Raw genomic sequence first — 20,722 nt, forward strand, 5'->3', positions numbered from 1 at the left:
TATTTGATGTGTGGAATGTAATGTGATGATATAGGTATGTTATCTGTATTGAATTTGATTAATGATATTGGCGTAGCTGCGACTGAGTTTACATGTATCTGTTCTGTAATTGATGCTGTGTTTATCTCTGTTGATATAAACCATTTCTAAGAAATTACGTTTATGTTTGTTTTGTTCTATGTGTAATACTTTTGTCTGAAACCTACATCACACCAAACCGCATCTCACGATTTCTAAATAAATTTGTTTCAAATCTTGATCAATTACACTCCATTTCAATGCTCCCTCCCTCTCACATTTTTCTCCCTTTTGCTCTCTCTCTCTCTCTCTCTCTCCCTCTCTCTCTCTCTTTCTCTCACACTAATTCACTCACTCTCTCCTCCTTTCAAGTACATTTTTACTTCTTTCTATGTTTGTACTTTTAAACTTATTTCACCCTCATATATTATTTATTTTTATTTTTGCCTCCCTCTCTCTCTTTCTCTATTTCTTTCTGTCATTTTGATCTTTTGATTTCATTTTTGATCTCTTACTCAGATTTCAATTTTCTATCTTTCTATCAACATTTTTATCTCTCTTTCTTCTCTTTCACTCTCTCCACCCTTTCTTCTTTTAAGATTCTCCTTTTCTATTTCACTTCCTATAATTTTTTCTCTGTTTCTCTTTCCCTTCCTCCCTCTCTATCTATCAATTTATCTGTTTATCTATCTTCCTATCTCTCTCCTTTCATTATTTTATGCGCTTATTCTCCGTGACGTAGTTAAAAGGATTGAAAGTATGTTTCAAAACTTTGTAAGTTGCCCTTTATTTCAATTGCGTTTCGTCAGTCTATCTGCTCTCTTCCACTTTTTTACTCTATCTCTATCTATCTATCTATCACTCTGCTTTCGTTCTTTTATTCTCTTATTTCCCCTAACGTGGCTAATTTTGCCAACGAAGGCTAAAAATAATGAAAATATGTTTCAAATTTCTCTTTATTTCATTTTCGGCTGGGTGGTCCATCTGCTCTCTTCTACACTTTTTCACTCTTCTTTTTCTTTTCTTTTCTTCGTTTTTTCGATTGTAATTCATTGATTTCTTAACATAGAAAAATATATATTGTCTTATTCATTTAAAAAACAAAAATTGTTATATTGTGAAATATTTAGTACAATAACAAATGTGTAAAACATTGTTGTTTCTTGTATTCTATTTGTAAAATAAATTCTAAAGACCAAAAGAGCCTGCATAAATTGTATGTATAATGTAAAATGTACAACTCACGTTAACTGGAAGAAAGGTTCACGAGGCCTAACTTTGCGTGGTTAAATAAAACGTTTAAAACGTTTAATATCTCTCTCATCTCTCCCCCTCTCTCACTCTCCCTCTCTCTCTCTCTCTCTCTCTCTCTCTCTCTCTCTCTCTCTCCCTCTCTCCCTTTCTCTCTCTCTCTCTCTTTTTTTTTTTGACATACATGGCATGTATAAAAAGCAACAACAAAACTAACCACTGATGCGAAGCTAGCTTAGTTTTTCTGTTTATTTTGGTCTATCAGATGCGTTTAGGATTCTCGACATCTTCATTGTTGGACTGAATCTCACAAGCTGAGAATTACTCAGATTTTTTGCATACTGAACTAACATAACGTAGGGAGTCTGGTTTTTTATTTTTTCGAGATGATAAATTTATGGCTTGATTTTTCCGTTTATTTAGACCTGTCTGGTGCGCTTCGGTTCTCGACATCCTCAGTGCTTGGTTGAATTTCACAAACTGAAAATTACTAATGTTTTATGTACTAAATGAAATAACGTTGAGAAGTTCGTTTTTTATTTTTCCGGAATGAAAAACATGTAGCTCGATTTTTTCAGTTTATTAAGGTCCCATCAGGTTCTCGACATCTTCAGTGCTGTGGTGAATCTCACAAACAGAGATTTTCTAATGTTTTTTCTTGCTAACATAAAAAAATGTGAAGTTTGTTTTTGATCGCTCCGAATGAGAATCCTGTATGATTGTTGCCGATCAATTTGGTCTTTCTTTACTGGCATTGTGTGTTTTTATTTAGTAGAATCACTTTTATTTTTTCGTAAGCTAAGTAAACACACAGATGCATCACTGAAGAGGGCGAGAAGCCGATATGTGCCTGACAAATTAAAACAGCAAGCCATGATTGGAAAAAACGTGCTTCTTTCAATTAATTATTCTTTTTATGTAAGGGTTGAGATGAAAAAGTTAGTGTCATGAGCGGGATTCGAACCCACGACCTTCGGCTCAATACGCCGCTTCTCTAACCAACCACTTGAGCTATCGTGACTTCGATCCACTCGGGCACCTCCTCCCCATTATGGACCATGAAGTTTCTTAATCTATCGCTTTAAAAAATAGAATTTATACAAAGAAATTTATTAATAAAAAAGAAAATTCGGTACAAAATCAAATACGTTAATAAAATACTTCTTTTTGGAGCCTGAAATGGACAACTCTGAATAAAGGACGTTTTCAATCAAAAAACTTTTATTTTTTCGTAAACTAAGTAAACACACAGATCCATCACTGAAGATGGTGAGAAGCCGATATCTGCCCGACAGATTAAACAGCAAGATGACCATGATTGGAAAGACAAAACTATAGGTATATTGTTTTCTAGATTGTTGGTTTTTAGTTATCGCTAATATATAGCTGAAAATATTATTGAAGTAATTTTCAATTAATTAAGGTTTGGGTTGAGATAAAAAAGTCAGTGTCACAAGCGGGATTCGAACCCTGGATCGATGTCACGATAGCTCAAGTGGTAGAGCAGCGGCGTATTTAGCCGAAGGTCGTGGGTTCGAATGCCACTTGTGACACTGACTTTTTTTATCTCAACCCAAACCTTAATTTATTGAAAAGAATTTATTTGGTCAAACGGACCACGAAACCTAATAAAATGTAGAATTTTTGAAGGTTGTACATGGATTTATTTTTAGAGATTGGATACTTAAAAAAGTTAAAAATTCCTCATAATTTGATTTTGTAGGCTAGTTATCACCCTGTTCCGCGTAGAGGGCCAAAATAGCCCGGGACAAAAAAAGTCCAGCTTTATTTCCGGGAATGCTCAAATTTACGGCTGCCCGCCGGCAGATAGGGATTAAACATGGCCAAGGGCAGAGCGAGACCTACGGGTGGGAGTATTCGGGGGCGGAACTATACAGGGTACCGCGTTGATAAGATAGCGCCGTTGAAAGGGGGCTGAACGATAGCCACCGCCACCATCTCGCCGTTATGGCCGACAGATAAATCTGATAGCTACCATTAGACTACAAAAGCTAAATCGGCCCGCTGTGTTAATGTTTTACATTTCAGCATTTATCTGTACCTATTTTTTAAATTGATTTTATTATTCAGCAGTAAGCAACAGTTTTCTGTAAGTAAAAAAAAGAGTAAAAAAATACCGCAAGTTATGGCAAAACATGTCTCAACCTTAAAATATAAATAAATTATTCTTTTAATGTAAGGTCTTGGTTTTATTGAAGTAAGTAATTTGGTCTGTTAGACCACTAAACATAAATGCTTGAAATATAACTTTGTAAACTTGACTGAAAATCTCAATTAGTACCGGTTTTGAGGATGTCAATAAATTTGTCGAAACGTTGGAAAAATTATTGACGTCCTCAAAGCACCTACTAATTGAGATTTTCTGTCACGTTTACAAAATTATATTTGAAGATTAAAACATGTTTTGCCCTAACCCGCTGTATTTCGTATTTTCTGTATGTAAAAAAAAAGTTAAAAAATACAGCTATTTAAGGCAAAACATGTTTCAACCGTCAAATATAACTTTGTAAACTTGACTGAAAATCTCAATTAGTACCCACCTTGAGGATGTCAATAAATTTGACGAAACGTTGGCAAAATTATTGACATCCTCAAAGCACCTACTAATTTAGATTTTCAGTCACGTTTACAAAATTATATTTGAAGGTTAAAACATGTTTTGCCCTAACCCGCTGTATTTCGTATTTTCTGCAAGTCATAAAAATTAGTTAAAAAATACAGCTATTTAAGGCAAAACATGTCTCAACCTTCACGAAGGTGGGATAATAGGTCATCTCAAAAAAACAACAACCAGTTTTTCTTTCAATCCACAAAAAGAAAAACTGGTTGTTGTTGTTTTGAGATGACCTATTATCCCACCTTCGAGAAGGAAAAATCACAAGTTAAACTGTTGAGATCGAAATATAAGAAAACATCGTTTCAACCTTCAAATATAATTTTGTAAACTTGACTGGAAATCTCAATTAGTATCCGCCTTGAAGATGTCAATAAATTTGACGAAACGTCGAAATACTTATTGACATCCTCAAGGTGGGTACTAATTTAGATTTTCAGTCAAGTTTACAAAGTTATATTTAAAGGTGAAATGTGTTAACCCATAACCCGTTGAATTTAGTATTTTCTGTAGGTAAGAAGAAAAGTAAAAAAATAATAATACGGCGAATTATGGCAAAACATGTTTCAATCTTCAAATATATCTTTGTAAACTTGACTGAAAATCTTAATTAGTACCCGCCTTGAGGATGTCAATAAATTTGATGAAACGTTGGCAAAATTATTGACATCCTCAAGGCACCTATTAATTGAGGTTTTCAGTCAAGCTTACAGTTATATTTGAAGGTTGAAACATGTTTTGCCTTAAATCACTGTATTTTTTAACTCATTTTTTTGACTTGCAGGAAATAAGAAATACAGCGGGTTTGGCAAAACATGTTTCAATCTTCAAATATAACTTTGTAAACTTGACTGAAAATCTCAAGGCACCTACTAATTGAGATTTTCAGTCAAGTTTACAAAAAAGGTGAAATGTGTTTAGCCAAAACCCGTTGAATTTCGTATTTTCTGTAGGTAAGAAAAAAAGTAAAAAAATAATAATACGGCGAGTTATGGCAGTTAAAAAAATTCAGCGAGTTAAGGCAAAACATGTTTCAAACTTCAAACATTATTTTGTAAACTTGACTAAAAATCTCAATTAGTCCCGGCCTTGACTGAAAATCTCAATTAATAACTGCCTTCAGGACGTCAGTAATTATGCCGACGTTTCGCCAAATTTATTGACATCCTCAAGGTACTAATTGAGATTTTCAGTCAGGTTTACAAAGTATATATTTAAAGGTTAAATGTGTTTAGCCATAGCCCATTGAATTTCGTATTTTCTGTAAGTAAAACAAAGGTTAAAAAAAACAGCGATTTAAGGCAAAACATGTTTCAACCTTCAAATATATCTTTGTAAACTTGACTGAAAATCTTAATTAGTACCCGCCTTGAGGATGTCAATAAATTTGACGAAACGTCGGCATACGTATTATTTCTTTTTTTTACTTCATTTATTTTTATCTACAACTGTACATGTAACCAGCAGATTGGATTTCAATTTATGATTATGACATTACGGGCTCTGCTTCATCTGTCGCATTCAAACTGCCCAGTCCTTAATCCTACGAAAAATACTACATGCTTCATTTTATGTATCGAACCTAACTACACATACAGACTTACAAATCCCTTTCTTACAAGGTGAAATCCGTTCTCGATATCTCAAATTTCATAAAAACATCCCAACTACCGTAAATCAACATATCAGAAACCTCGCATCCCGACGAATCCCCTCGCCGACTGAAGAGACAATGATCGCGAGATTTAGGAAGTGATGGAGATGATAGTGAAAGTGATACTGACACAAGTATCAATTAAACAGACAATATTTTTTACATTGGAGTAATAATGATGGGTATTTTTTCCACTCTTGTTTTTAATTTTGTATATATTACCTTGCTCATTGTTACTTCTTACCTACTTGAAGGTAATTGTAATGTACTACAAATTAAAATAAAAGAGTTATGGCAAACATGTTTCAACCTTCAAATATAACTTTGTAAACTTGACTGAAAATCTCAAGTAGTAGCCTTGAGGATGTCAATAAATTTGGCGAAATATCGGCATACTTACTGACGTCCTCAAGGCAGTTACTAATTGAGATTTTCTGTCAAGTTTACAAAGTTATATTTCAAGGTTGAAACATGTTTTGCCAAACCCGCTGTATTTCTTAATTGCTGCAAGTAAAAAAAGAGTTTAAAAAATACAGCTATTTAAGGCAAAACATGTCTCAACCTTCACGAAGGTGGGATAATAGGTCATCTCAAAAAAACAACAACCAGTTATTCTTTCAATCCACAACAAGAAAAACTGGTTGTTGTTTTTTTGAGATGATCTATTATCCCACCATCGAGAAGGAAAACTCATAAGTTAAACAGTTGAGATCGAAATATAAGAAAACATCGTTTCAACCTTCAAATATAACTTTGTAAACTTGACTGAAAACCTCAAGTAGTAGCCTTGAGGATGTCAATAAATTTGGCGAAATATCTGCATACTTACTGACGTCCTCAAGGCAGTTACTAATTGAGATTTTCAGTCAAGTTTACAAAGTTATATTTCAAGGTTGAAACATGTTTTGCCAAACCCGCTGTATTTCTTAATTGCTGCAAGTAAAAAAAAAAGTGTAAACAAATACAGCGATTTAAGGCAAAACATGTTTCAACCTTCAAATATATCTTTGTACACTTGTCTGAAAATCTTAATTAGTACCCGCCTTGAAGATGTCAATCAATTTGGCGAAACGTCGGCATACTTAAAAAGTAGTTTTTCTTTTATTTTCCACATCTGTCAGACCGATCGTCCCAACCTTTGAAAAAAGAGTTATAAAATATTTACAAAAGGCGTTTTCGAAGATATCTTTTTGCATCACCTCCTTTGCAAAGATCGATAGTTTCTTCTTGGTTGATTCATGGGTGCTCTTGATTTCATAAAAACCGTAATTTTTTCTTTAAAAAAATGGTTTTGATTAAAGGACCACTACTATTTTCTATATTTCACAGGAAATGCATACTGTTCTTTTGTTTGAGAATATGCTTTCGGATTAATTGTGAATGCAATAAGATTTGATATAAACGTTTGTAATTTAGGACTGCTTTTTGTTCCAGGTTTGGTTTAAAAACCGAAGAGCGAAGTGGCGGAAGCGCGAGAGAAACGCTATGAACGCTGCTGCGGCTGCAGCTGCGGATTTCAAGTCAGGATTCGGACATGGTCTGATGCAGCCGTTCACGGATACTGACTCCCTTTATACTTCTTACTCGTATAACAACTGGGCCTCGAAAGTGCCGTCACCGCTCGGTTCCAAGACGTTCCCCTGGACTGTAAACCCGTTGACGTCTATAAACCACCACCAGAGCGGCTGCTTCAACCCTTCGACGGCCAGCGGTCAGGGGATGCCCAGTCCTCCGGTCACCTCGCCGTGCTACGGCGGTACCCCAGGGTACATGTACCACCCCCGGCCACCCGAGCCGTGCATGTCGTCCTCTTTAGCCTCCCTCAGGCTCAAGGCGAAACAGCACTGCCCTCCGACTCCACAGCCATTATCAGCTTGCCAGTACGCGCCTCCGCTCTGACCATATTCCGTCGAACAACTCATTCAGGAGAAGCGGCCCAACGAATTCACCCCCTAGTTTGTCAAACCCATTTGTCAGCATGCCCTTTCAAATATGTATATATATTTATACATATATTTCTTTAAATATATAAAGCAATAACCCGCTTCTCCGGTACACACTTTTTTGTACAGTAGTCTGTATCACTTTTATCTATAGTTGGTAGCGACCTTTGTATATATTTAATCGCCCTTGTTGTAAAGGGGCACGAGACTGTTGTATATACAGTGTAGCCCAGTGGTAATTGTATAGATAATGTACACGCTGGCAACGTCTCACAAGAATTTATATATAGTGCAATAAAACCCTTGGTAAATAAACATTAATAAACAAAACTAGTCGTATCCCCTCACAAATTATTATGTATTATTAAAAAAATAAGTTTAATTAATCAAAAAAATATATAAATATTCCCTTTGTGGATTTGTACATGGTCATAGTCGCTGTACTCCTCGTGTGTGATAAGGGGAAAATGTTTAGGACTAAACGATGGAATTTTTTTTGTATATGTATAAAAAAAAGAGATTATGTATATCGTGAAAATTGTGTACAGCCTGGAGTGTTTTTCAGTTGTAAAAGAGTGTATTTTCACTAAAGAAAAAGGACGAAATTTTAATATCCCTTTACATGCTAGTCTAATAACTATTTATTAACGATATATTTATTAATTATAAAATATCATAATCCGCTCTGATTACACAACGAACGATTGCCAGTTAGGGCCACAGCCTATTGCAGTAATAATCTTTTTCAACTATTCCCCGGGTGTTAAAATGTTCGTTCTTGTTACCCTTTATTTGTAAATTGGTATATTTACCAGATGTGGTTGAGAAAAAAAAATTTTAAACGATGGTATACATATTAATTATAAGCATGTGTATATCTGTTAAATTATATATATATAACATAAACTACAAGATTTACTACTATAAATAAACACAATCGAAAAACCCTGAATTTTATTTTCAAGCGTTTCATTTCTAACCACCTGTGACAATTCATCCCAATGATATTTTACAAAAATTTAATTAATTTATTATAGAATATCTCAGATCCAAATATAATTTACTAATAACTTTCTTTTTTATTCGAAGATAAAAACTCGTTTATCGAGAGAAGTAAAAATAAATTAGAGGCAATACTGTTAATATGAAAATTCAACTAACAAAAATCTGTGGGCCATAAAATATCAAAAAGGTTATAAAATTTTGTGTGGTGATTAGTGGCCGTTAATCGATATTTATTCAGAAATCGTAAGATGCGGTCTGGTGTGATGTAAGTTTCAGAAAAACATTTTCTTTATCGTCTCAACGTTTCGAATTTTATTGAGATCATCTTCAGAGCTCAGTGTTTGTCTTCTGTGTAATTGTGCCATTCTTGCGTGTCGTGTTGAGAGTGGGCACCTGAAGATGATCTCAATAAAGATCGAAACGTAGGCACGATAAAGAAAATGTTTTTCTGAGACCTACATCACACCAGACCGCATCTCACGATTTCTGAATAGTTATAAAATTTTGTAACTGGTAATTTTTAGATTTTTCTATTTTTAAAGAAATTTTTTCTAAAAGGCGACAGGCTAGTGTAAATAGGCATACAAAATTTAAAAAAAAAATTAAAATTGTATAAATACATCAGCACACCGAGACCTTAGATAAAAAGCGTTGTCATAATGTCGAATTTGGACACATTACAGACAAGTTTTTTGAATTTTTAAATGGAAACCGAACATCGGAGAAAAAAAATTTCCCCTACGCTAATATAACCGAAATAGGTATTTTTTGAAATGATAATTCGTAATTAATGATTTTAAAGGGAAATTAACACGACTACAAATGTTTTTTTCAAAAATATTTTTTTGGGCCTTCTTTGCTCGGAGAGTGTTTTGATTGTTGTACCTTTTTATACGTTTAATATAATTTATTCACTTTATTCAATTTATTCATTCAAGATAGAATAAAAATCTATTGATACATAATAACCTTAATAATGCCAAACGAAGGCACAAAATTATATTTTAAAAAATGACTTTTTTTTTTAATTTCTCGGCTCCTAGGGCCCATTGGCAAGAACGCTCGGATTTTTGCCGGATCGGTGACCCCCACGTTCATCCCCTTGTACCTGCAAGAAAACTTATAAATATATCCTGCCAAGTAGATGTTTACTACTTTTCTTCTCAAATCTAAACGTAAATTTTTTGAGAATTTTGAGACAGACAATGCCAAAATGACCCGAGAGCCCAAAACAGCGAAGACTTACCTACAGAAATGATCGGAAACTACCAAATTACAGTCATCTTTTTTCTTTTAAAAAACATAAGGCAAGAACATATAAAAACTAAATGTTTATTAAGGAAAAGATTCTTGAGATATTCGATATTTGCATGTTTTAAATGATCTCAGGATCTTCAAATCTCAAGAAATTTTAGACTTAAATAAAACAAAAAAGGGCACCCTATGAATATTGGTTTTCAAAATAAATAAAATAAATAAAGCAGAGTTTTCCCCGTCGATAATGGGAAAAAATATTCAATAACTGATTATTAAGAAATTTTAATCTGAAATGCCATAAATAAAAAAATAGAAACAGTTTGAGTGGCTATATCTATATAATTTTAAAAAAAAGACTTACTCGTGCATAAAACAAATTTGATTCTTATTAAGATTTTTCCTAATTGCTCATATTAAGCCCATATAAACAAACATACAAATGAAACAATCTCTATTGATTGATGACGAAGAAATCTAGAGATTATAGCGATTACAGGGGGCGATTATGCACTTACGACTTTCCGATACGGCACGGGCCGAGTGCAACGGACACGGCCCGCATTCCTGGCTGGAGTGGAATCCGGTTGAAATTTTATATTTAAACACCTCTCAAGATTGAGACGAGAAAAAAAAACCACGGGAGGTAATCCGTTTAATCGTACCGTTTTCGCTAAATTATCAATTTGAGCAAATACAGGCGATAAATTTTATCGTTCCTCGGTGGGGAAAAGAAAAAAATTGCAATATTTCGCAACAGTTCCTTTATGTTCAAAAAAATAATATTTATAATATAATTTTTTAATATAATATAAAAGCAAAGAGTGAGGACTCAATTAGACCAAAAATAGCCCCACTTTAGTTCAATGTTGTTCTCAATATTTCATCTGTAAAGACATTACAGAATTTTTTAACTAATAAACAGGCTTTTTCTGCAGTTTATTAATGATTTAAAATCATAAATAGTCACTAAAATTTTTAATTATTAATAAAAATAACAACACAACGCATAAATAATTATCGTTACTAAATCATATTATTTATCTGGGATATTAATCTTCTGGTGACATAAAAATCAATAAAAATTGTTTCATGTTTTATCATTAATCTCTGAACTGTACTACTGAAAAATAGTAAAAACTTAATAAACAAATGTGGTTTAATTAAGATTGTGGAAAAAATTGATGATGTTTCTTAGATTTGAGTAATTTTTTAAGGCAAGTAATAATTTAGCTTCTTCTTATAATTGATTATACTTTCCTCCAATTGATAGTAAACTAAATGGCGATATTTAAATGAGCTTTCTTTAGATTTTTTTCCAGGTATAACAATCAAAACCATAATCGATTTTTTTAAAGAAAATTGGCCAATTGTAAATTGTAAATCCCGGAGGTGGTTCCTTCTAAAATAGAGGACGCATGGCGTCTTTCCATTATTCATCTCCAATAACATAAAAATTGCATAGAGTTGCATAGAAGACAAAGATAGATTTAAAAAAGTGGTCGATACTTCTAGTTTTGAAAACAGACATTTCATAAGTTAACAAATGTCATGGCCATTTTAAGTCAAATTATACAAGTTTATGGAACTTTAGTCCATAAAAAATTTATATAATTAATGTCTCTATATAGAATATTAGCCAATTATATGTTGTAAATCCCGAAAGTGGGTTCTTCTAAAATGCAGAATTCATGGCGTCATTCCATCATTTATATCCAATAACATAAAAATTGCATAGAGTTGCATAGAAGACAGAGATAGTTAAAAAGGTTCGTAAGTGAAAAAGTGGTCGATAGTTCTAGTACTGAAAACAGAAACTTCATAAGTTAACAAACGTCATGGCCATTTTAAGTCCAATTGTACAGGTTTATGGACCTTCAGACCATAAACATTTTAAAGAATTAATGTCACTATATAGAAAATTAGCTAATTGTAAATCCCGGAGGTGGTTCCTTCTGAAATTCAGAATTCATGGCGTCTTTCGATCATTGATCTCCATTAATCTAAAAAGTGCACATAATTACATAGAAGATAGATACATAAAAAAAGTGTTTGTACACGAAAAAGTCGACGATACCTCTAGTACTGAAACCAGAAACTTCATGAGGTAACAAACGTCATGGCAATTTTAAGTCAAATTACACGAGCTTATGGAACTTTAGGCCATTAACAATTTAAATAATTAATATCTCTATATAGAATATACATACAAATTATACAAGTTTATGGACCGACCTATAGTCCATAAAAAATTTACAAAATTAATGTTTCTGTATAGAAAATTAGCCAATTGTAATCCCGGAGGTGGTTCCTACTAAAATGCAGAATTCATGGCGTCATTCATTTATCTCCAATAACTTAAAAAATGCATTTAGTTGCATAGAGATAGTTTAAAAAAAAGTGGTCGATACTTCTAGTACTGAAAACAGAAACTTCATAAGTTAACAAACGTCATGGCCATTTTAAGTCCAATTATACAAATTTATGGGCCTTCAGTCCATACAAAATTTAAATAATTTATGTTTCTATATAGCATATTAGCCAATGGTAAATCGTAAGTCTCGAAGTCCCGGAGGTGGTTCCTTCTAAAATAGAAAACGCATAGCGTCTTTCCATTATTCATCTCCAATAACATAAAAATTGCATAGAGTTGATAGAAGAGAGTGATAGTTAAAAAACTGTTTGTAGGTGAAAAAATCGTCGATAAATCTAGTACTGAAAATAGAAACTTCATAACAAACGTCATGGCCATTTTAAGTCGAATTATACAAGTTTATGGACCTTTAGTTCATAAAAAATTTTAAGAATTTGTAACAAACAAATTGATATGAACGTGAAGGAGGTGATTGACTTTGGAACTCGTGGGAGACAAAAGTGCAGAAAGGCTAAAAGGCGGTGGACAGGAGGCATTCCATTGGGAGACTGCGAACAAACCACCTGGAACGTAGCTAATTCAACTTGGCTTGTGAAGAATCATCTTATGGAAAACATCATGAAAACGGCATTCATCCTGTGAGTTTTTTCCTATTCCATATTTCCTTAATTTTATTCCTTGGGGATTGCGCATACGTAAAATATGAATTCATTTATTTTTAACAATAGGTTAAATACTTCTTAATTATATTTTAAGTTTTTTTTATATTGTGTCAAGAAGAATTGATTTTATTTTTTTTGTAAAAATTTAAGTTTGAAGATTCAATTTAAAAGAAAGAAGAGTGTAAATATAATTTTAGAAAAGAAATAATTGGATTGAATAAATTCTGTTTCCCTTACAGTGCCTTTTATTAAAATAATAGTAATAGTAAAAAAATTACAATTATTATTTTAATTTTTTGTATTTTAATTTTTTTATAAAAAAGACCCTAAAAGTCTAACAAATTAATGTCTCTATATAGAAAATTAGCCAATTATAAATCCCGGAGGTGGTTCCTTCTAACATAAAAAACTATCTCTTTCAAGACTAAACTTTGATCCAGACTGTTCGAAACTATTAGTGGCAGTACGAAACAGCCCCCTGGTATTTAATGTCCACAAGCACATCTTTCCCTTAGCGGATTCTTATTAATAAATAGCAATTCTCCTCTCAGCTTGAACAACCTTAATTTATAAACATTCATTCTAGAGTCAGTGCAATCGAAAACACTGCATTCCATATTTGACTCTAAAAGAGTATGCAGAAGATAGTATTCAAACAGCGTAGCCCTTCCTCACATAATCCTCGAGATGATTCCTATCTTTTGTAAATGTGAGGAAATTCTTTACCCTGTACTGTTTCCAACCGTTCTAGGGTGTTAGGACCTGGATTTGGTCGTAGTACTGATCGCTTATACCTAAATGTGTTCTATTGGGTTCAAATCTGGACTTCGATCTGGACACACCAAGTACTTAATTCCAACCTTATTCAGGTAGTCATACGTGCACTATGGATGCGTTGGCACTACATGTTGTACTAACAACACCGAGTGAACAACGCATTATTCACTGTTTGACTGTTTTGATTCACTGTTGTTATTTTGAATATGATAGCTCCTAATTACTTGTAACTAATGTGGAAAGATAATGGAACTAATTGTAAACTGTTCTAACTTGTGTTAAATTTGTCCATCGGTTTGTAAGAAGGATCAAACTCATAATGGTAATGTCGTGACTCCGGGAATCAAACCAGATGACCCTCAGTTAATAAATATACAAAGGACTTTTTACTCAGATGTTGAAAGCAATCCGTCAAACGTGAAAAGTGCCGTCTTTCGACATTTTATTTGTTCAACTGAGGTGCATGGCGCGGTACCATGTATGGTCGGTAGTAAACATCTGATAAAACTTGTAAATCATTCAACTTGTTTACCCCTCGTGAACCGAAAGGGTCGCGGACAAACAGACGGCCGCCATTGTAAATGATATTACCGAAAAAAGATAAATTTTAAACGGAATGCCTGATTTTTCATATCACTGTTTTGTAATTGTAAATTAATTTTGATCTGAGGTCGAATTCTGACTTAATCTTAAAAATTGCGTACTGATTACTTTTTTATAAAGATTTCAATGTGAAAGCTTAAGCAAATGATTTGACTGTGTAATGAAACAATTCATTTCAAAATTTGATTTAAAAAATATGAGATGTACTGTTAAGGTATTCTATAATGCTAAAATGTTAATCAAAATTAGTGAAAATTGGAATGGAATTGACAATTGCTTTTAACTTCAAGCACTTCAAGCACCACATTTTTCACTACAATTTTACCAGTTCGACCAACAGAATGGAAATTTTTAGGAGAAGGGGACTGAATATGTGAATAAGAATGATGTCATTGTCCCATCATTCGTTGATGACACTGTCCAAATTGCCGTATCATCGCTGACACTATCTCTCCAAACCGTATTTAGAAGGAGTAAACTGAAAAATCATCTTTAATAATAATAGGTAATAACTTTCAGTATTATTTCTTGCTGCAAATTCATTTTTTAGAATTGTCTAAAATTATTATCATTTACGTTTTCGTGGTCAATTAGCCAAGTTACATCTTTGAATCAATTGATTATTCCTTCTATATAAGGTCTTGGTTGAGATGAAAAGTCAGTGTCACGAGCGGGATTCGAACCCACGACCTTCGGCTCAATACGTTGCTGCTCTACCAGTTGAGCTATCGGGACTTCGCACTTAGGGCCTCTGTTTAAAATCTATATAAACGATATAAACGATAAATATGACCTTACTATTCGCACCTGATTGTAAAAATATTCCTAAAAATTAATTCTGTTTTTGACTGCTTATGACTTCAACATGCGTTAGTATTAGTAAGTTAGTAAACTTGGTAAATTACGCAATAAATAATTGGTTCATTTACATTTTAGTTTACGTTTTAGTGGTCAATTGACCAAGTTACTTCTTTCAATTAATTATTCTTTTTATGTAAGGTCTTGGTTGAGATAAAAAAGTCAGTGTCACGAGCGGGATTCGAACCCACGACCTTCGGCTCAATAAGCCGCTGCTCTACCACCGAGCTATCGTGACTTCGATCCTCTCGGACACCAACTCTCCATCTCAACCTACAACCGTTCGAAATAACCTAACGTTTCGAACTGTAAATGGATTTAAAAAGTAAAAGAAGTATCACTTCACGAAACAGCTCCCCGTGGCCACTTTATAAGTCGCTGAGTTTACACGTCATTTGAAAATGGTAAAAAGAGGGAAATTTCGAACGGTTGTAGGTTAAGATGGAGAGTTGGTGTCCGAGTGGATAGAAAAAATAATATTATCATTATAGAAACGGTAAAAAGAAGTACATTGGAAAGGATAAGCGTTTCTTTTATTATGTAGAAGAAAGTATCACTAATTTGCCATAAAAAACACAATTTACAACGCGATATTTCATTCTTCTGAAGTGGTCGTTACTTGTGGCTCCCTGTCACTTTTGGCCAATTTGGTTTGACGTTTCGGTACGGTGGCTGGTGCAAAATTAAGTCTTTTGTACCATCTCTTTTTTAATGAAAAAATTTGGGCATTGATCTTTTTTTCCCTTTATTCTTAGGGAGTCAGTGGTATCGTTGGCGTTAGCCCTTCTTTAGGTTCTTCTGATCATCCAGTCTTTCGTTTTTTATTTTTTATCTATTGTATTGCCTTATTTCATAATATCTCTAAGTCTGCCTATTATTTATACCATGCAATACTGGAGAAAAGAGATCATTAATTGGTCGCTTTCATTCACGGTTTAAATAATATTCTTACTTTGGGAGAATGTATTTATTAGCGAGAACTTTGGAGTATGTTCGGGTGTTTGTGGAGGGATATCGATTACCGACAGAAATGCCAAAGTATTCCTGGTAACTTTCACAACAAAATATGCATAAAAGACCAGGAAAAGAAGTACAAACATCCGTAGGTTATGTTGGGTCTTTTTATTGTCGTATAAAGCCAATGGGCCTTTTTCCTATAAGCAGAGTTTCTAGTGGATTTGTTGTTCTCATTGTACCTGTGATGCACTGGTTTGCTAATCTTTGTATGCTGCCTGGTGTGTGGGTAGCTACTTTCTGTCAAGGTTTGTTCCACCAGATTAATGATCCGAAGGTTATGTTGGGACTTATTATTGCCGTATAAAGCCAATGGGCCTTTTTCCTATAAGCAGAGTTTCTAGTGCATTTGTTGTTCTCATTGCCCCTGTGATGCACAGGTTTGCTAATCTTTGTATGCTGCCAACTGTTTTGATAGCTACTTTCTGTCGAGCTTTGGTCCACCAGATTAATGATCCGTAGGTTATGTTGGGTCTTATTATTGCCGTATATAGCCAATGGACCATTTTCCTAGCTTCTCCTTTAATGAATGTTTCCAGTGGATGTAGGTTTAGCAGAGTTTCTAGTGGATTTGTTGTTCTCATTGCCCCTGTCATGCACAGGTTTGCTAATCTTTGTATGCTGCCTGGTGTGTGGGTAGCTACTTTCTGTCGAGCATTGGTCCGTAGGTTATTTTGGGTCTTATTATTGCCGTATATAGCCTATGGACCATTTTCCTAGCTTCTCCTTGAATGAATGTTTCCAGTGGATGTAGGTTTAGCAGAGTTTCTAGTGGATTTGTTCTCATTGCCCCTGTGATGCACAGGTTTGCTAAACTTAGTGTGCTGCCTAGTGTTTGGGAAGCTACTTTCTGGCGAGCTTTGGTCCGTAGGTTATTTTGGGTCTTATTATAGCCGTATATAGCCTATGTACTATTTTCGGTTTTAATCCTCCAAAATTTGCCTAGGGTTCTTCTTGCGGTCATAAGTGATATTTTACTTTTTGCTGTAGTATGCCGTATAGTATGTAGTGAGGGTTCCAGGTTAACTTTAATAATAATAACCGTACTTTCTGAAAGATCAATTTGCCAAGGGTGAAAAACACGTCACGTCCACATTTTCCTTCGTCGCCCATTTTCGCTAACACGAAGAAAATTACGAACACGAGAGTTTGAAGTAAGTGTTAAACGGATTCACTCGAGACCAGAGTTAGTCGGGTATCGATGGGCCCGCGAGTTACCGCTGTGCACGCATCACACTCCGTTGTTTAATCATACGTGTGTAATAGAAACGTACACACACACGGACAAAAGATTAAATTAAATGATTGTTGGTTGAAGGGGACCCTGGCTGCCGGCATTACACAAGTAATCCCTCCTAGATTAGATTGCCTCCCTCTTTCCCTTTATATATATATTAGATAGAGCCCCCCTCGCCAGTCGTTCCCTCCTGAATATATTCTCCCCCCACGGGTACTTCTAGTTTAGAGTAAATAAAGCCTTGGCTCACTTCCCTTTCCCTCATTAGGGTTTCATGTTTATTCACTCAGTTTACTGGCTCGTCAACGGTGAGCCGTTCCCTGATTAGCCCGTCTTTCCTCACAGTTTGATTTGAATCCAAGTTCAACGCTGTTAGAATTGATATAGCTTTTTAACAACACAAATGATAATGGAAATTTAAGACAAAAAATCTAAACGAACATACTTGTTAATATACCTCGACAATTCGATGAAAGTCCAGGAGTAAAGCTTTCCAACTTAATTTTAAAAAATTACAGTACGAACAAATAGTTCTTTAAAAATAAAGTCTAATAATAATATTTACTTAATATAATAATAATAATTGAAAACCTCAAATGGTCCAAGTCAGGAAGGAAAATACTAGGTCTTATGAGATTCCTCACTAATTATAATTGGAGGGCGAATAGTGCATTATATAATAATATTATATTACATAATATAAGAATATTCAGCATGTACTTAAAACCAAAGATTAGATACAGAGCAGCAGGCTACTCTTAAGCCCGATTTTTTTAAAATTTAATTTATTTATGAAAACAGGTCTTATTAGATCTATCATTAATTTTACAATAATATACACAGACAGGCAAAAAATGCAACCCAATTGATTTGTTTCTTTTTTCGATAAAAGAAAATTTTGCCCTTAATTTGTCTCATTGTTTTTACTAATAAATATTTGTTTACGCTATGTTTTAAATTGGGAATATCAACTAGAAGTAAACACACTTAATCCTTAATCCAAAACAAGGATAAATGATTTTTCAATTAATTAAGGATATCAGTTGAAGTAAAAAAGTCAATGGCACGAGCGGGATTCGAACCCACGATCTTCGGCTTGATACGCCGCTGCTCTACCACTTGAGCTACTGTGTGTCCACTCGGACACTAACTTTCCATCCCAATCCCACCTTTTGAATTTTCCCTCCTTTTTGCCATTTTTCAAAAGTGGTGTAATCAGGATTCGATTCTCGCCGACATATGAAGTGGCCTCGGAGAGCTTTAGTGAAGATATACTTCGTTTTACTATTAAATCCATTATATTTCGTGGTCCGATTGACCTAATAACTTCAATTAATTAATTAATTTAATTTCAACCAATGCCTTACATAAAGATTGTAAAACATCTTAACCATTACCTAACCTAACCTCACTTAACTCTAAACCCTGCCTAACCTAACCATTCCTAACCTAAACGAACCCATCCGCATTCCCCGAAAAATGATATTATGCAGAAATTGTTGTGTATCTACCACAAAACCATATACATACATGTTAAAAGTAAATAAAATGGTTTTAAAATTGTTGGGATATTTAACAACAAAAATCGAGATTCAGGTTTAAAAAAAACCAAAAAAAAAACCACCTTTTGAATTTTCCCTCCTTTTTGCCATTTTTCAAATGTCGTGTAATCAATTTGATTCTCGGCGACAAATGAAATGTCCACGGAGAGCTTTAGTGAAGGTACACTTTATTTTAAACTTATTAAATTGACTAGTTTCGTGGTCCGCTTGAACAATTAATATCTTACAATTAATTAAGGTTTTCAGATGAGATAAAAAAGTCAATGGCACGAGCGGGATTCGATTTTTTATCTCAACTGAAAACCTTAATTAATTGTAAGATATTAATTGGTCAAGCGGACCCCGAAACTAATGAATTTAATGATTTTTCAATGTTTGCTTTTTACGGAATTTAAAATGTTCATTCAGTCTCATTTGAATTCTGAAGGAATAAACTGTTTAGTTTCCATCTTCGTTTTCTTAATTTCAATTTTTAAATTTAAAAATGCCACTTAGTGCTGAAGGTGTTGCGCGTGGTGTGGCACTTATTGATGAAGGCGAGACGCCGTTAGATGTTTTCGAGAAACTGGGTCCTACCATGGAAGGCCCGGTTCTGGATGCCCAGAACCACAGGATAACCGTTTTTTGACTTTGAGAATTTTGCGAAACCGTCGCCTTACTGTTGTTTAATCGATTCTCAGCTCCAGGAAGTTCGAGGTGTCCAAATTTTGGAACGCACTGCTCGGAGAAGAGTAAATGAGTACGGACTAATGGCTTTTCGCCCAGTAGAGGACCAGAATTGACCAGAACACACAAAGTTGCACGGCTCCCATTTGCTCGAGGACACAGCCTTTGATTTTTAGGGCGATTGGTCTGTTGTACTTTTTACAGATGAGTTTAGATTTACTCTACGATTTCCAGATTGGCGTGGAAGAAGGAGAAGGCAAAATGAAAGTTACGAAGACTGTAATTTTTCCAAGAGGAAAACTTTTCAACGCAGCTCAGTGATGGTGTGGGCTGGAATTTCAATGGAGAGTTGTACAGAGTTGATTGTTCTTCATGGACGGTTTTTGACGGCCACGCGCTATGTGTATGAAATTTTGGAACATCATGCGTTGCCTTTCCTCGATGAAATCAGCGACAATCCTATTCTAATGCACGATAATACCCGTCCACATGTCGCTGTACAAACGTACCTTCATCAGCATAACATCAGGGTTTAGCCACCCCGTTCTCCAGACTTGAACCCCATCGAACATTTATTGGATAACCTCAAAAGACGAATAAGAGCACGTCCATCACTTCCTACTCCACAATCTTGAAAGGACTCTTCTTGAAGAATGGGCTAACCTCCGGCAAAGAGACATTTCCAGACTGGTAGAAAGTATGCCTTTCTACTTGTCAGTGGGTTCGGCGTCCGATTTTATTACGGCGTATATTTTAATCGTTCACGTTTCAGTGGAGCGTCCGATTTTATTACGGCGTATATTTTAATCGTTCACGTTTCAGTGGATTGAGCGTCCGATTTTACTACATTACCTCTTGTACTGTTAACCTCCAGGAAAGAGATTACGCTCTCTGGGCGTACGGTTGTGAAGTGTGGTGCTCGACCAAGAATTCCAATCCCCAACGTCTCCAATCAATCCAATCTAAAATTCTCCGTCAAATTATAAATGCTTCTTTTTACGTTTCAAATTACACTATCCATAAAGATCTACACATCCCGTTTGTACACGAACTCATCAAAACCCGATATAAAAAATTTCATCAATCACTGAACATACACAGTAATCTATTTGTACGAAATTTATCACTTCCAACCCTACCTGGAAATTCTCCAAGACGATTGAAGCGAAAGTGGCCCCGAGACCTTCTCATTGTGAAGACTGAAAAAAA

At 34.5% G+C, this 20,722-nt stretch overlaps 1 protein-coding gene and 1 non-coding gene across 4 annotated transcripts in view; one reads left to right on the forward strand and one right to left on the reverse strand.

Annotated features, from left to right (window-relative positions):
* LOC106664031 (pituitary homeobox homolog Ptx1) overlaps positions 1 to 8,392 on the forward strand; it is a 108,373-nt gene extending 99,981 nt beyond the window's left edge. For all 3 annotated transcript variants that reach the window (XM_014389390.2, XM_024227441.1, XM_014389391.2), the window contains one exon: positions 6,993 to 8,392. In XM_014389390.2, the coding sequence (XP_014244876.1) occupies positions 6,993 to 7,457 (465 nt within the window). In that variant the 3' untranslated portion in view covers positions 7,458 to 8,392. The remainder of the gene's footprint in view (positions 1 to 6,992) is intronic.
* Positions 8,393 to 15,200: 6,808 nt separating this feature from the next.
* Positions 15,201 to 15,272, reverse strand: Trnan-auu. The gene has a single exon. It is a non-coding gene; the product is annotated as a tRNA-Asn (tRNA).
* Between the last annotated feature and the right edge of the window lie 5,450 nt (positions 15,273 to 20,722).

The sequence above is a fragment of the Cimex lectularius genome, unplaced genomic scaffold, assembly GCF_000648675.2.
Source record: "Cimex lectularius strain Harlan isolate CLEC.00 unplaced genomic scaffold, Clec_2.1 scaffold86, whole genome shotgun sequence".
In the NCBI taxonomy this organism is placed as follows: Eukaryota; Metazoa; Arthropoda; class Insecta; order Hemiptera; family Cimicidae; genus Cimex; species Cimex lectularius.